This window comes from Pongo abelii, chromosome 9, assembly GCF_028885655.2.
Source record: "Pongo abelii isolate AG06213 chromosome 9, NHGRI_mPonAbe1-v2.0_pri, whole genome shotgun sequence".
In the NCBI taxonomy this organism is placed as follows: Eukaryota; Metazoa; Chordata; class Mammalia; order Primates; family Hominidae; genus Pongo; species Pongo abelii.
The window spans coordinates 58486134-58503086 of record NC_071994.2 but is presented as its reverse complement, the minus strand read 5'-3'; the positions used below and the strand labels follow the sequence as shown (position 1 = coordinate 58503086).

At 50.9% G+C, this 16953-nt stretch overlaps 1 protein-coding gene across 8 annotated transcripts in view; it reads right to left on the bottom strand.

Annotated features, from left to right (window-relative positions):
• PTPN5 (protein tyrosine phosphatase non-receptor type 5) overlaps positions 1-16953 on the bottom strand; it is a 64546-nt gene that overhangs the window by 6889 nt on the left and 40704 nt on the right. For 7 of the 8 annotated variants that reach the window (XM_054524602.2, XM_054524604.2, XM_054524603.2 and 4 more), the window contains 6 exons: positions 9907-10100; positions 9214-9321; positions 8887-8970; positions 8155-8396; positions 6486-6675; positions 3773-3857 (listed from right to left, as the gene is read on the bottom strand). In XM_054524602.2, coding sequence (XP_054380577.1) covers positions 3773-3857; positions 6486-6675; positions 8155-8396; positions 8887-8970; positions 9214-9321; positions 9907-10100 — 903 coding nt within the window. Of the gene's footprint in view, positions 1-3772; positions 3858-6485; positions 6676-8154; positions 8397-8886; positions 8971-9213; positions 9322-9906; positions 10101-12880; positions 13030-16953 lie in introns of those variants that run through there. The other variant, XM_054524605.2, reaches the window with a different exon arrangement.

Below are 16953 nucleotides of genomic sequence, written 5' to 3'. Positions count from 1 at the left end.
GATGAACGAGAAAAGAGATATGAAAGTTCTGTATAAACTGTAAAGTGCTTTATAAGTATAAAGGGCTGTTAAGATTCGGGAGTAGAAAGTTGAGGAAGGCTATTAACATGAAAACGATAGTCTCCTCTATCTGGATTAAGACTGTAGGGTCTTAGCCTCATGTCCACATATGCAAAAAGGTTTTTTTCCTTTCAATTTATTCACATGTCAAATCCCACAGTAAAAGGGTCTCTGTCACTCAGGCTGGAGTGCAGTGGCACGATTATGGCTCGCTGCCGCCTCAAACTCCTGGGCCCAAGTGATCCTTCTGCTTCAACCTCCTGAGTAAGCAGGACTATAGCCATGCGCCACTGTACCTGGCTAAATTGATTTTTTTATTTTTATTTACTTTTTTTGGTAGAGATGAGGTCTTGCTATGTTGACTAGGCTGGTCTCCAATTCCTGGCTCAAGTGATCCTCCTACCTCGGCCTCTCAATGTGCTGGGGTTATAGGCATGAGCCACTGTGCCCAGCCCCCACCCTGCTCTTCTTCCTGGAGTAGATTTTGTTTTGTTCCAGCTAGAGCCTCCCTGCATTGACTATTCTGTCAGCCTGCAGAGGCTGAGACTGAGGTTGTATGGGGTAAGGGGGAAGCTGGCTGGGGCCCCGGATTCCTGGGTTCTGGTTTAGTTTTGTCATCAGCCCACTTGTCCAGGACTCAGTTTCTTTCCTATAATAGGGAGGACTGGACTAAAGGCATTTCCAGTGTGCACATTAGGAGGCACTCACAGGCAGTATAGGGGAGTCATTAAGAGTCTACACTGCTGAGCCAGAGAGGCTAGGTTCAAATCCTGATTCTGACTTACTAGCAGTGTCAACATGGACAATTTACTTTATCTCCCTGTGCCTTATCTGTAACCTGGGGATGGTCATTCCACAATGACCTTGCTCATCTTGTAAAGGAGTTAACTTTCACAACTAGAGTCCTTATGCCAGTAACTAGGACCAACACAAAGTATCAGTTGCTGTTATTCCTGACATTATTACAAGTTCTACAAGTTAAAGGATAAAAAGAAGGATCCTAAACCCGGTAGGAGAAATTGGGGAGGTAAAGGGCACAAGCTTCGCCTCTTTAGCCCAACCCCACTGTCTAAGGTTTTGGCAGGTGATTTGGGGAAGTTCTTGTGAAGAGGGGGTGTAGAGGGTGGCAGGGATGCAGAGGAGCGAGGGTAAGTGGGAGTGGGGCTTTTGGGGGACCTGCAGCAGAGAGGGGCAGGAAGCTCTGTATGGGCCATCTCCCTTCTCCTTGTCTGCAGGCAATGCTGTTCTGTCAGATTCACGTGCACAGCGCAGGGTAGGGAGTGGTGAGTGGTGAGGCTGCAGAGGAACCAGGCGACAAACGGTCTTATAAACCAGGCTTAGAAAGCTGGATTTAGGCCGGGTGTGGTGGCTCAAGCCTGTAAGCCCAACACTTTGGGAGGCTGAGGTGGGTGGACCACTTGAGGTCAGGAGTTGGAGACCAGCCTGGCCAAACATGGTCAAACCCTGTTTCTACTAAAAATACAAAAATTAGCCAGAAATTGCTTGAACCCAGGAGGCAGAGGTTGCAGTGAGCCGAGACTGTGCCACTGCACTCTAGCCTGGGCAGCAGAGTGAGACTCTGTCTCAAAAAAAAAAGAAAGAAAGCTGGACTTAAACCTGAGGATTACAAGGGTGACAACAATGATGGCATTTAAGGAAGAGAATGACACAATTAGATTTGTTTTGCCTCATTTTGGTGGCAATGGTAGAAGATGGAGAGGAGAGTGTGGGAGCCAGAAGAACAGTTAGAGTTTTACTGCAATGATCCAAGAAGTGTCAAGGATCACAGGGCTGTCCAGCCTGGCACGGCTCCAGGGGGCACTTATGTCAATGTAGTCTATGTAAATGGTGTCCCCTGGAACTGGGCAACATGAAAGCCCTAACCTCAAAAACATCTTTTGGCAGTGAGGCTGGAGAAGATGATGTAGATTTGAGAGATATTATTCATTCATTCATTCAAATAGGTGCAGAGCCCGACATGGTGGCTCATGCCTATAATCCCAGCACTTTGGGAGGCCGAAGCAGGCGAGGATAGCTTGAGGCCAGAAGTTCGAGACCAGCCTGGTCAACAGAGCAAGACCTCCATCTCTACAAAAATTAAAACAATCCAAATAGGTGCAGAATGTTTACTATGTGCCAGGCAGCACTGCTTTGATGCTTGGGACACAGTGGAGAAGGGGACAGAAATTGCTCCCAGCATCTCATTCTCAATACTGCCTGTGGGTTACTGGTCACTCTGACTGTAACTGTGCATGGACCTCTCTCCCCCACTAGGCTGGAAGCTCCTTGTGCACAGAGTCTGTGTCCTATTTACGTCTAAATCCTCAGCCCCTGGGGCAGGAGCCGAGGAAATGTGTGCCCAGTGAATGAGAGAACAAACCTCAGCGTGTCCTGGATCTGAGAGGCAGCCACTGCTCAGCCTCACCTGCCCTCTGCACCCGCCAACCCAGTCTCTGAGGGCACAGGCTCCATTCTTGCTGGACACAGACAAGATTCTTTATTGGGCTCGGGGGCCTGGAGGCTCAGGGCATGGCTGGAGGCAGCTTGAGCCTCTTGGAATGCAGCGGGGACTGCATCTGCATGGAATCCTAGTCTGCTCCCACCTTCCCCCAGTGGCCATTCTGAGCAGCCAGCAAAGTCCAAGGTTCTAGGATACTCGAGTCCCTCCCTCCAGGTAGGGCTGGGATCGGGGAGGGCAAGACGAGGGAAGAGGTGAGCATCCTTGAATAATGCATCCTGGCCTTAAATGGCGCTTTGTTTAACCGCAACTACCTAGAGACTGTGTAACCATAGCAACTACAAGTCGATATTTTAAAAGTTAAAAATAAGTCATGACATCTTACATGTTGTTGGAGATGCTGATGGCAAAACTGCTTTTTAAAAGCCTCGCTCCTCCACAAACTGAATGGAGTAGGTTTACGGGGATTCACTTTCAACAAGTCAACACCCAAGCTAGCCCTGGGGCCTGGGGTCAGAACTTGGCGAGGGTGGCAGGCTCATCGAGGCTTGATAAAAGTTATCTGAAAATGATACCCCAGGGCTGAAAGAGGAGCATCAGGTCACCTGGTCTAACTGCCCCCAAAGGAGGAAAACCTCTTTCAGACCTTCTAGGGGACTGCTCATGCCGCCTCGCTTGAATACACTGAGTAATGGGGAGCTCACTCCCTGACAGAGACAACTCATTTGCCTGTGGGAGTGGATGTCCCTGTTAGAGGGCTTACAGTTCGACCACACTCCACACAGTGTAGACAGAGAGCCTGACTCTGGGATCACAGAGGCCCAGGTCTGAAATTCAGCTCTGCACTTCCTAGCTGTGGGACTGCAGGTGAGCCACTTAACCTCTCTAAGCCTTAACTTCCTTTCCTTAAAATCTGCCCGCTCTGAAAAGAGTTGCGGTTACCACAGTGTGGCCAGGAGCTGCTGTCATTACCACCCTTTCTCTCTGGGTCTCTAGAGGGCCCAGCACAACACGTGGCCAGGCAGGGCAAAGGACCAGAGAGTGCTGTGCGAGGAAATGTACTCGCCTCTGGCCTCACCAGGGCGGCGCTTCCCTTCAGCCAGCAACCCCCAGCCCTCTGTCCCACCTCCTCCAGTGATGAGTGTCCTGTCACCCCTGGAGGCCCAGCTGTGGGCTTACGGTCCTCCTCAGGGTGAGGGGGTCCCCAGGTGAAGCTAAGCCTGCCCCCATCTCTCTGGGGCAGCAAGTACTCACTGGGAAGTATGGTTTTGTACCGGTTCTTCCGCACCAGCCCAGGGATATTGTACTCTTTCGGATCCACAAAGTTCATGGGGATTTCCTGTGGAAGGAGGACACGGGGTGTGAGCAGCTATGGGCCCTCACAGATGTTTGAATCCAGGGGCTGCTGTGCCCCCAACTCCTAGCCCAGGGGCTGGCTTGAGTGCACGCATTCATTCAACAAACATTTACTATTAAGAGAGTTAGTGCTCACGAAGCATTCAGAACAGTGCCTGGCACATGCTGAGTGTGTAATAAATATTATAATGACTACTGTTTATGGAGAGCCAGCCTGCCACATATAGACAGTCAATAAATAGCTGATGAATGAAGAAAAAGACAAAAAGTGACCTGGTCAATGGCTGCCTTCTTCCACGCTCCCTGGGCAGCATTCCTCCCTGGGCATCCCTATCTCGGGACCTGGGTTCATGCTGCTTGCTCTGTGGTAACACACACCCCATCCTCATCTCATGTCCCACCTCCTCTGAGAAGCCTTCCCTGATTCTCCAGAAGGAGAGAAGCCTCTTTCTGAGATCCCGGGAGTATCTGCACCTCCCAACCACTGTCTGTGTCCAGAGCTCTGAGTCTGAACTTCTCTCCTGGCATGTGAGGGCTTCTTGAATCTGGCCTCTCTTTACTTCCAGTTAGGCCTGTTTCTCCCCTGTTGTTAATCTGCTGTTCTCAGTCCTGCCTCTGAGTCTGAGCTTGTGACGTTCTGCCTCCTGAGGGCACTGGTCTCCCCTACCCCCATCTCTCCAAGTTGTTCCCACCCTTTAAAGTTCACCTCTGCCGGGGCGCGGTGGCTCACGCCTGTAATCTCAGCACTTTGGGAGGCTGAGGCAGGCGGATCACGAAGTCAGGAGTTTGAGACCACCCTGGCCAACATGTTGAAACCCCGTCTCTAATAAAAATACAAAAATTAACTGGACATGGTGGCGGGCCCCTGTAATCCCAGCCACTAGGGAGGCTGAGGCAGAAGAATCGCTTGGAACTGGAAGGCGGAGGTTGCAGTGAGACAAGATCGCACCACTGCACTCCAGCCTGGGCAACGAGTGAAACTCTATCTCAAAAAAAAAAAAAAGTTCACCTATGAGTCTGTCTCCTCCTGACATCCTCCAGGATGACTCTCCATGCCTCTTGCCTCTGCATTTCCTTCCAGTCTGTCCACCAGCTTAGCCCCTGACTGCACCTAGCTTCACACTGTTCATTGTTTTTGGACACACTAAGTATCGGCTTTGTAAAATGAGGATCATCAAACTTTCCAGGATTGTGAAAATCAAAATCAAAATACAACACGTAAAAAACTGCCCCCGGAGTGGGTGCTCAGGCCACGCTCCTTCCTCAACAATGACCCACCGAACAGGAAATGAGGTAGAGGATGTGATTCTTTCTCGAAGGGGAGATGATGGCAGTGGGAGCTCAGAGGAGGAGCTGAGGCTGGGGTGGTTGAGGAAGGCTTTCTAGAAGCATCTGGAGTGAGTGATGATGTGAGCAAAGGCATGGCAGGAGAAAGGCACAGGCGAGGCTGGCCCAGTTTGAAGTGGACAGTCCCTGCAGGGGTGGGGCATGGGGCATAAGGCTGGAAAAGGAGGCTGGGGCCACACCAGGTGAGGTGTGCTGATGGTGTATGCAGGTGGTACCAAGTTCTGGAGAACTTGGAGCAGCAGATCAGATGATGATGGAGGTCTTCTCACAGGGGAGAGCTACCCGGTCCAGACAGGCCCAGAGCGGAGGCCAAAGGAAGGGAGCTATGAGGGAGGAGGCACCTGCTTCTGTACCCCTCTGGCTTCTACCAGGAGGAACTTGCCCCAGATACTCTTGGCCTCTCGCCTTTTCCTGCTCACAGAAGTGAGGAGTTACCTGTTTGGTGAATTTGGTTGAGGAATGGAGCTTTGGAGCCTCAGCCCCTTCCTTCCTCCTCCTCTCAGGGCCCTCCTGCCAGGAAAGAATTATAGGGGTGCCCCCATGTGGCAAGGTCCGAGATGTGCCGGCACCCCTGTGGAGGGTGGAAAGTGCGTCTAATTCTGGGTCTCAGTATCGGGAGGCTCACTCTTGCTATACCCTGCTAAGCCTCATTTCCAACCTGTATTTTATTGACAACAAAGGTGATATTGTAATCTCCTATGCCTTAGCTCTTAACTGGCTGAGCACTCAGGCAGGTAAACAGGGGTGCCATTTATTGAGCCCCTCAAAGTCCAATAGGAGGCAGCTGGAGGCTGCTGCAGAAGCCAGGGTGGAGGTGATTAGGACCTAAGCTAGGGCCCCAGGGGTGGTAACGAGGGGAGGCCGCTAGAGAGATTTCAAAGGCAGAAGAACAACGCTCGGCAGGAGGAAAGTGGGAAAACAGAAGAGTTAGAAGTGAAGGTTCTCTGGGCTTTCAGAGCACAGCACTGGGCAATAAAGACTTAGCATTGTCACTGTACCTCCATCACCTGGCTGGGTGCTCTGCACATGTTATTAGTCTCTTTAATCTTTGCAACAATCCTATTATTTTCATCCCCATTTTCCAGATGAGGAAACTGAAGCTCAGAGGGAAAGCAGCTTGCCCAAGATGGTGGGAGAGCTGATAATAAAGTGATACTAATCTACTGCAGATGCTGACTTCCAGGCACCACGCTCCACCACCTGGGCAGGTGGATGATTGACATGGGTCTGCACACAGTGGGGCGACCAGCTCAAGGGAACTCACAAAGAATTCCGCCTGCAGCAGGAAAGGGTCCAGGGCCTTTTCGTGAAGCTCTTCTGCTTGGAGGACACGGGAGGCGCTGAGCAGGTACTCGCGGGCGGACTCCTCACGTGGGGACATGAGATAGCCAAAGCCCTCCTCGTTGCAGCCCGGAGTGCACATGTCCAGGGTCAGGGAGACATTGGAACCCCTCCTGGAAGGACCAAGAAAGGGAGTGTGAGCCTCAGGGACAGAGGGACGGGCATGAGCTGGGGTCTCCAGGGGTGGGAAAAAGAGGAAGGGAGAGATCAGCTGGGAACAGAGTGGGGTTGAGGAAGAGGAGTGGGAGTGTGACAAGACCCCCTGACAAAGAAGCGTGAATCTCAGCCCTGAGGCATTGGCCTGACTCCCTATCTCCTGCCTCCTGCAGTGGAGATGTTAACTTAGTGGGGATCTGGGGCTCCAGTTCTAAAAGTTCCATCCAAAGCTACCCCAGCATGGCCTTGCCCTGGACTCTCCTTCATCACCATTGGAGGAAGTTCTACCCTGTGGTCCCCAGGAAGCTCAGAGAGGGGACACCTGCCTGAAGCACAGAAGCAGGGCTTGGGGCCGAGAGGATGGCTCCAGACCCTCCCCACTGCAGTCCTGGGCCCAACAGCCCTGGGATGAGGCTGCTGGTGAGTCAAGGACATATTGTCCAGGAGAGGCCAGGACCCCAGCTGTCAGGAAGGAGGGAGTCCCAGGAGCAGCACGGTGGCCGCAAGGATGTCTACAATGGGCCAACTTTACTATACGCAGAGTCTCAGACCACAGGACAGGATGGGGCTTCATTACATACAAGGGGAAACTGAGTCCCCATGAAGGGCCAAGAGTTGTCCAGGCTCTCCCAGTAAGGGGGTGGCAGAGCTGAAACAAAAAGCTAGGTTTCCTGACTCCACACCCAGTGTTCTTTCTGTGACATCACATGGGTAACTCAAATTTGGTGTGATCTGGATCACCCACCTAGACTCTGAAAAGAGGGTGTCTATACTTCTCAAAGTGTGCTCTGTGGAACACTATGAGCTACCCTATAAAAACAGGTTCTAATTGGGTACCCAGGTACATAAAGATGGCAACAATAGAAACTGGGGACTACTAGAGGAGGGAGGGAGAGAGGCGGGCAAGGGTTGAAAAACTAACTGCTAGGTACTACTAACTGCTGGTACACCCAGTACCTGGGTGATGGGATCATTTGTACCCCAAACCTCAGCATTATGCAATATGCTCAGGTAACAACACTGCACATGCACCCCCTCAATCCAAAATAAAAGTAAAAAAAAAAAAATAGAGTTCTGTGGTCAAGTGACTTTGGGAAATGCCACATACTGCCCCCTTGCTGATTTACAATGAACACAAGCATGTTAAAGGCCCTGACAAGTCCTGCAGCAAAGAAAACCACCCAAACTTACTTGAGCATGGGAGAGTGTGTGTGAACATGTGTACACCTATGTGTGCGTGTGCAGTAATGTTACTACATTCATCTTGGGGCACTTTGATCTCTATGAATGACCTGGATAGCATGTGTCTACACTGGCTAAGCTATGAGGCCAGCTCTGCCCTGGGCACCGGGAGTCAGAGTCAGGCATCCACTCTTCTGATCAGGAGCTAAGAGCTCAAGGGCCCGAAGAGCCCACCCCTCCTCCACCCCTCCCACCTCTCCTGCAGACCCATGGACTTGACGGTGAGCGAGGTGGGGTCAGCCTCAGGCTTGATGTCCATCACACAATCAAACACAGGAGTCTCGGGCACCGGGTCGAGGTCCAGGAAGTCATCCTCGATTTTCTCCTCCATCCACTCTGAGTAGGTGAAGGAGGGCTGGCGGCTCACTGACTGGCGCCTGTCCTCAGGGGGCAGTGGGGTGGGTGACTCTGGGGGTGTCCTCAGGAGGTGCCACACCTGGTTGGGGTGTACAGCATCACGGATCTGGGACCATGCTGGCTGCCCCCCCGTGTTCCTGGAGTGCCCATGGGATTGATGCCCCCCCCACTCCCTCAAGGTGTCTAGAGCAGCCCTGCTCTCCTGGGAGTTGTCCACAAGGCACTGCCCCTGGCCTCGATGGAAGGCTCCATGCCTACTCTCCCTCCCTACCCCTCCCTCTCCCAGCTCTCTGTTTCTTGTGGCTTCAGGCCTTCTCAGGGGGGCTTGGGAGTTCCTACACCAGTTTTCTCCCTGTCTCATCCCCTTTCCTTAGCCCAGATCACTGCAAACCAATTTTCGGAAAGAAGAAGGCTCTTGCCCCAGGCTGGCACACTTGGGCAAAGAGATAGGTATCCCTCCTTGCCCCACCCAGAACGTCCAGCCTGTAAGTCAGATGGGAGCTGGTAGAAATCCCGGCCTCAAGGTCAGAGGAGGACAGCCTTGAGGTTGGGGTCGGGAGGCGCCTTACCAGGGTGGTAACGAGGACCAGGCCCACGGACAGAAAGACCAGCAGCAGACTGGGGACTCCCCACGTCCCAGAGTCAAGCCAGGCCTGGGGAACATCAGATAAACAGGTCAGGGTGGTGGTGGGGGCAGAGTTCTCAGCTCTTGCAATGATGACAAAACCAAGACTCTGAAAATCACATCCCAGGTCTGGGGTGGGGAGCAGGCAGAACTTTAGGGGCTTGGAAGTATCTTCTGAACTCAGAGAAGCCCGATCTGGAGGTTGGGGAGGGTGGGACTAGAGGCCCCCAACAGGTCCCTGCTACCCCAGGACTCCCCAAAGCTTACTCACCGTGGGTTCCAGCTGTTTCAGGAGTGTCAGCAAAGAGGAGATGAGGTTTGTGGCGTTCTGTGACCAGACGTGGCCATAGCCGCTGAACCAGAGCACCCCGCAGGCAAGCTGGGGCACAGGGGAGCAGACTGAGTATGGAGCCGGCCCCCTTCCCCCGTGTTCCCCCAGCAGAGCTCACCTGCAGCCTCAACCTGGCCCTTCATGGAGGCTCCTGAACCTCTAAGGTCCAGACTGGGCAGCTGAGAGCAGGGCCCCGGTGCTACGTGCCCAGGGGAGGCCTCAGGACTCTCCTTGGAGAAAAGCTGACTGAAGGGAACCAAGAGAAAGCCCTTTCCAGAGAGGACCTCACAAACATGTACATCAAAAGGGTAGTCTCCCAGAAAGGCCTCCACAGACAGGAGTTCTCAGGAGAACCCTGCAGGGTCAGGGGTCGGGGAGGTCAGGGGTTGGGGAGGCCCTGTGTTCTGGATTCTTAGGTTAGGAAGGCAGGGTGTGAGGTCTCAGATGCTGATGCGGTAGCTCAGAATTCCAGCCTTCCCCTCATCCCAGCCTTGAGGGCTTGGAGCTCCTGAGGAATACCAGGGAGGCCCCTTATCCTCCTGCCTTCCAGGTGGCCATCCTGGGGAGGAAGTGGGAGGCTGGCCCTCCACCCACCCTCTCTCCAGACCCTCGTGAGGCCTGTGCCATCCTTACCAGCAACTGTGAGGCAGCGAACAGGCACAGGCTGCTCCTGAGAGTGAGGGAGTGGCTCCCAGCGCCTCGAGGTGGTGGCTTCTGAGCTGGATCTGAGGGCGGCGAGGGAGGAGGGGGTGGCGGCATCTCTCTCTGTGAGTCCTGGAGCCCTTCAGCCTCGTCCAGTGCCTCCATCACTATCGGCTTGGGGAGACCTGTGGAAGATGGGCCATGCGGGCCGATGACTCCGGCCCTGTCCACAGGCAGGGCTCTGCCACCCTTTTTGGGGTGACTGTGGCTGCCTCTCAATCTGGGATCAGTCAGCGTGGCTCCACTTCCAGCAGTCACCCTCGATTAGCAAAGCAATATTCACCTACCTTCGTCAGAAAGAGCTAAGTGTGGGTGGACAAATTATTTCTCTTTTATTTCTCCAGTAACAGAGTTAAAATGGCAGGAGGTTTTCCAGGGAGTTAATATAGTTGTATTTACGCAGCTTCATTCTTTTCCATTTCTTAAGGAAACAAAAAACAACCACCTCAAACTCAATTAAAAAAGAAGCAGCAGCAGGAAAAAAAAAAAAAAAAAAAAAAAAAGACATGGCATAACCAGGCCATGACCCTGAGCAACCCATCCACGCCTGCCCTGTGGATTTTTGTCTCATGTGGGCCATGCCCCAACTGGGGCTGGAGGCTGGACTTGACAAGACCACAGCCACGTGCCCCCACCCCATCTCAAGACTCCCTGCACACTGAGAGGGGCTAGGGGCAGTTAGGGCGAAGTGCCGGAAAATCTTGATGTAGCAGAATTGATACCAGATGTCTGGGGCCAGTTCTGGGTCTGTCCCTAGTGACTCTGGAGAGTCACTCCTTCTCTGGATCTTAAGTTTCCCCACCTGGAAGATGGGGTTTGGGTTCAACCCTAGTTTTTCTAACTGTGCTTTACAGAGCCCTAGTGTTTTCTCAGGTGCACAGGGGCTGAGGCCCTATGTCTGCCCCTCAAGGGCAGAAGCTCTGCCTGTCCCTGTACCATATACTGGATTTCTGCTAAGATTATTTCAAGGCAGAGTTCTGCTACTAAAGAGTCTGAATACCACTGGCTTAGATCTGAGCCCCTGGCTATAGCATGGGGATTCTAGCCGCGGCCACCTCAGTGAGTCCCAGATATTGGAGGTCTGCACCCAAACTCACAGGATTTAGTTTACTGTCAAGAAGAGAGGGACCAAAACATGGATGTATACAGTTTGACAGCTGGGAAGGGGCTGTCTACATATCATGCTGTATATGGGACAATGGACTTGGGTGACAACAGAACCATGTGGACCCAACGTAGCTGTTTGTCCATGAGCTGCTCGCTCACTTGACAAACATTTACTGAGCATCTCCCATGGCCTAGATCAAGACTGTGGTGCAGAGAACCTGGTCCTGGAGCTGTGTTTGTAGCACAGGCTCCTGCTTCCCAGCCGGGCCCATTTCAGCTTCACTCCTTGCAGTTCCTCAGGTAAGCCCGCCCCCTATGCTTTGACATGCTATTCTCTCTGCCTGGAACATCCCTCCAACACCCTGCTTCCCCCCCTGCCTCCCACACACTTTGCCAAGGTAACACCTATTAATCTTGTAGACCTCAATCAGATGTCCCCTGAAGTAGGTCCTGCTCTATCACATACGAGCACCCCATGCCTCTCCTTCATATCATCATCATCATCAGCAGCAGCAGCAGCAGCAGCAGCAGCAGCAATATGCCTGGAATGTGCAGGGGCCCTTCTCTGTGTGCCTTACATGGGTTAATTTCTTTATTCTTCACAGCACCCCTATGGAGTTGCTACTACTATTATCCCCATTTTACAGAAGAGGAAGATGAGGTGCAAAGAGGTTAACAGAGCTGCCCAAGGTTGCCTTGCTGGTAAGGGTGGAGGTGGCTTCAATCCAGGGCAGTTAGATAGGCTTCAGGCTACATTACACTTGCCATGGGTTGTAAATAATTTTTGAATATCATCTCCTCTACCCACCAAGAAGTTCCATGAAGGCAGAGTGGTATCAGCTTTGTTCATCCTCATGTCTACAGCATGTAGCATAAGTCCTGGTGTGTAAGGGTACAATAAATGTTTACTAAATGAGTGAATGATGATGGGCAAAGGACACTCTTTTACTCAGCTTTTTTTTGCCTGATAAATGGAGATAATAATACATACTTTGAAAAGCTGTTATAAATATATATATATATATATATATATATTTTGTTTTGTTTTGTTTTTTTGAGATGGAGTCTTGCTCTGTCACCCAGGCTGGAGTGCAGTAGCGCGATCTCGGCTCACTGCAACCTCTGCCTCCTGGGTTCAAACAATTCTCCTGCCTCAGCCTCCTGAGTAGCTGGTATTGCAGGCGTGTGCCACTGTGCCTGGCTAATTTTTGTATTTTTAGTAGAGACAGGGTTTCACCATGTTGGCCAAGCTGGTCTTGAACACCTGACCTCAAGTGATCCACCCACCTCGGCATCCCAAAGTGCTGGGATTACAGGCGTGAGCCACTGCGCCCGGCAGCTGTTATAAATATTTTAGATACTACAGACGAAACACCTAGCATAGTGTTCAGCATTTAGTAAGTACCCAATAAATGGCAGATTATAATGCTAACACATAATTCTTGCCTTCAAAAGGCTCCAGTCTCGTGGCTAAAACAGACCAGTAAAGACATGTTTACAATACAGTGCATTAAGCAATAAATCTAAGTGCCAATGGAGTCTAAGAAGGTCATGGGAGGGCATCTACCTTTGTCCATGGAGGTTATAGTTCCTGACCACCTGAGCAGTCAGCTCAGATCCTGGGAGCAAGGTGAAAAAGGAAAAGCTGCTGCTAAAAGAAGGATCACGTGGGAAGGCAAGAGTTGCTACTATTGATAAGCAGGGGGTTGATTTCTCAAAGGGCCAGGTCTCTGCCCACACACAGTTGACAGGTGATGCCAAATATGGAACGGTGGGAAGGGACAGACCCAGGGGTTACCTGGCTTCTGTGCCTTGGTTCTGCAGAGCACATACTTGGACCTTGGGCAATCCCTTCTTCTCCCTGGGTCTCAGTTTCCTTATCTGTAAAAAGAAGGGCTTGAACTAGAATTCAGCGCTTCTTAGATGTCTCTGCAAACCTCAGAGGAGAGGGAACATGGGACTATGGGGAATAACATGATCTTGGACTTGGCTGCATTTTTTTTTTTTGAGACAGAGTCTCGCTCTGTCACCCAGGCTGGAGTATAGTGGTGTGATCTCGGCTCACTGCAACTTCCACCTCTTGGGTTCAAGCGATTCTCCTGCCTCAGCCTCCTGCGTAGCTGGGACTACAGGCACAAGCCACTGCGCCTGGCTAATTTTTGTATTTTTAGTAGAGACGGGGGGTTTCACCATGTTGGCCAGGCTGGTCTTGAACTCCTGACCTCAGGTGATCTGCCTGCCTTGGCCTCCCAAAGTGCTGGGATTATAGGCGTAAGCCACCGCGCCTGGCCTGTATTAAGACATATATGGGTGTTCTGCATTCTACACTATGATATATTTGTACTCGTTTTGATATTAAAATAATGTGTTTTATTTCCCTCTCCTAAAGCTCTGAATCACAAATTTTGCTTCAGGAAGATGTGTGACATTTATCCTATGGCTTTGCCCTCAGGGATACATGCACCCCAGTCTAAGAAGCATGGAATTTGCCTGCAATAAAACATTATGCAGCCGTCATAAATGACTCTGCTGATGAATATTTGATAACATGGGAAAAAATTTTGATGGTATGGACTAAGAAAGGCAAGGTTACAAAACAGTATAATCTCACTGACCTTAAAAATTAAGAAAGTATAAATATGTCTATAAAAAGATAGCAAATACCTGATGTGAGATTAGAGGTTAACATGAGATAGAGATCATACAGCATGGAGCAGTAAACTCTTGGCACACAGTAAGTGCTTAACAAATGTTGTACACTGTAAATGGGAAGACTAAAGCCAGGTAGTAACACCGGTTCTTTGGGGTGGGGTGAGATTAGAGATGATTTCATTTACATATCCTAAATTTCCTCTAATAGATAAATATATATGTGTGTATACATACACAGACACATGCACACATGTATTTGTAGTGAGAAACATATTTTTTTCAAAAAGATCAAAGTTCTGAGTTGATATCATGAAGCCTAGTCAGGATTCTCAGGTTTCAGGCCTCGACTCCCACCTGTCACATCTAAATGCATACACTGGGATGTAAGAGATTGACAGAGTATGCGTGGCTCTGTGAGACCCACCCAGCAGCAGAACAGCCACTCCGGAGGCAGGTCCCTCGGATAACGTGCGATCATTACTTTTGCATATGAAAGATAGGTTCACTGTCTTGCACATTATGGAGGTGGCAGGAAAAACTGCAGGCTCGTAGGGCCCTAGATGTGTAGCTCAGAGAGGGGGAGGCTTACAATTTTTTTAAGACTACTGGTCACCTGGCAGCCCTGGGGACCAGATGCATCCAACTGATGGGTATTTACTGGGCAACTAGTAGATGTACATCTTTCAGAGCAGGATTTATTTACGTATTTTTCTGGGTAGAAATCTGACTTTTTTTTTAATCCAGCAAGATATGTTTCAAACACACACTATATTCTGCACATAATTTTTGGGGAGATGCATGGACCTCAGGTTAAGAACCCCTGATCTCAGGGGTGGGCAGTAGATGTCTGTGATGGAAATTCGTGTTAGTTTCAAAGATGGAAAACGGGGCTAGGAGCCTGCCACTCTGGTTTTAGTCTCTGCTGATTTGTGCATGAGTCCAACACCACTGACTATAGGTCAAGCACTGGGAACACAAAGATTCAATGTCATGCAATTCAGAAAATATTTACTGGGTGCCTACTTTGTCAAGCACTGGGCTAGGCTCTGGGAATACAGCAGTGAAGGGAACAGCCTCCACTTGCATGGACCACTGTAGTCCTAGGCCCGTTTGTTCTTTTGGGCTCTGTCCTGCTCCTAGAAATGATGTCAGCTCTTATCCTTTCCCTGCCCTCTCCTTTACTCACTATCTTGTTCTGGGAATAATACCACCTCACTGGGCTGGCTCTCTGCAGTTCCCAAAGTGCCTCTGCACACGCAATTGCATTTGCTTCTTTCGACAGCCCTATGAGGTAGACATGATCGTCGTCATCCCTGTTTTGTCAGTGAGAGGCGGCTGCTTGTGTCAAGGGCTGGCTTTTCAATAGTTCACAGCGAGGTAGCTGCTTTGCCATGCATGAAACCCTGACTCAGAGGCAGCTTGCTGACAAGTGATTTAACATCGGGCTCCTCATGGGCTCACCTCTTGCACAGGATGATGGGATTTTCCAGGCAAGAAAAATCAAGGCTTAGAGAGGTTAAGTGTCTTGCCCAAGTAAGTGCAGACCTGAGATTCAAACCCAGGGCTTTCCAGCATCAGGTGATGTTTCCATTTTGCCATGCCGCTTCTCAGTAAAGGGTCACTGCAGCAAGGCAGGGAGGTCCTGTGTCTGGGGTCGGGGGAGGGTGGGGGGCAGAACCTTGAACCTTAATCAGCTGCATGGGGGCCACGGTGCAGATTTTGTGCCTGGTCCCCAGCTGATGGAGCCTCAAAGTATACATGTGGTATGGAGGGAAGGAAACAAGCCCTGGAAGGCAAAGCTCAGTATCCCAGGCCAAAGCTGTAGGATCCTGGGTAAGGTATGCAGACAAATGGCCTTCAGATTTCACCTAGGGCACAGGGAAATGCTATGATCCCTCTCCTGTCACCCAGCTCCCAAATCCCACCATTGAACTCTGCAGCTACTCTGTGCCCTGGAGCTGGTGCCGCCTGAGCTCCAGAACTGTGGCTGCTCCTGTCAGTGACTCATCCTTTGAGCTCCCAGGCTGCCAGCCCACCGGAACTGGAGTGGAAGGCTGGCTCAGCCTGTTCCTGTTTACATGAGAAAGCAAGCTCTGTCCCAGTTAGCTTTTCTTCCCTTCCCAATATGGCCAGCAGTCACAGGGAGCCCTACCCAAAAGAACATGACACTCAGACCTGCCCGGACTTCGTGAATTACTGGCTGTCAGAGCCTGATGGGCCCTGAGGGATATCTGGTTCAGCCCATTAATTTCTCAGATGGAGAAACAGGCCCAGAGAGGGGAAGTGGCTTGCCCCAGGTCCACAGCCAGCCAAGGGCGGAGCCTGAATGTTGAAGACTTACTGTGTGCTGGGTGCTGTTCTAAGTGTTTTACATGTATTAACACATCTAATCCTCACAACAATCCCAGAAGGTAGGCGCTGCTCTTACCGCCATTTTACATATGAGGAAACTGAGGCACAGAGACGTTAAGTCACTTGGCTGAGGTCTGCTAATAAATGGGTAGAAGCTAAGACTAGAACCCAGGCAGACTGCTTCCAGAGCCCATGCTATTAGCCACACATGAGATGAGACTAACTCCCTACGCCTAGGACCAGGCATTCTGCCTCCCACACCACGTCATTGTTAACAAGTCTCCAGCAGTCCCACCCCTCAACCATCTGGGTGATGATGCTGGGCTCCATGGCCTGTCAACTGTGTCCAAAATGCCACCAGTAGACACTGACTTCTTGTTCATAGGATTGTTGCTCCTATCTCATTGTGGGGGATGGAGGGCGATGTAGGAGCGGTAGGGGTGACCTTGGGCAATTTCCCAACAGCTCTCTCCTGTGAAGAGATGAATCCACAGGGAGGATTTGCCCTCCCTTATCCTCCTATCCTGCCAGCTTGGAGCCAGGTACATTGTCAGTCTTACGCTGTTCAATATTCACAACTGTGCTGCAGGTTGACATGATTGCCCATGTCTTACATGGGGAGCCACTGAGGCACAGAGAAGTTAAGTGACTTGCCTGGGATCACAGAGCCAGGCAGTGACAAAACTGGACTTGCACCCAGGTTGGTGGGTCTCCACAGTCTATGATTTTTCTCTTATTCCACAGAAAGATCTGGAAACCCACAAGGGGGATGGGTGGAGCAGGTTTGCCTACCTGGCCTATTTTGAAGTTTTGCTTGGATAGGTCTAGAATCAAAGGAGGTACTGCTAGAGGAACTGAGAAGGGCGG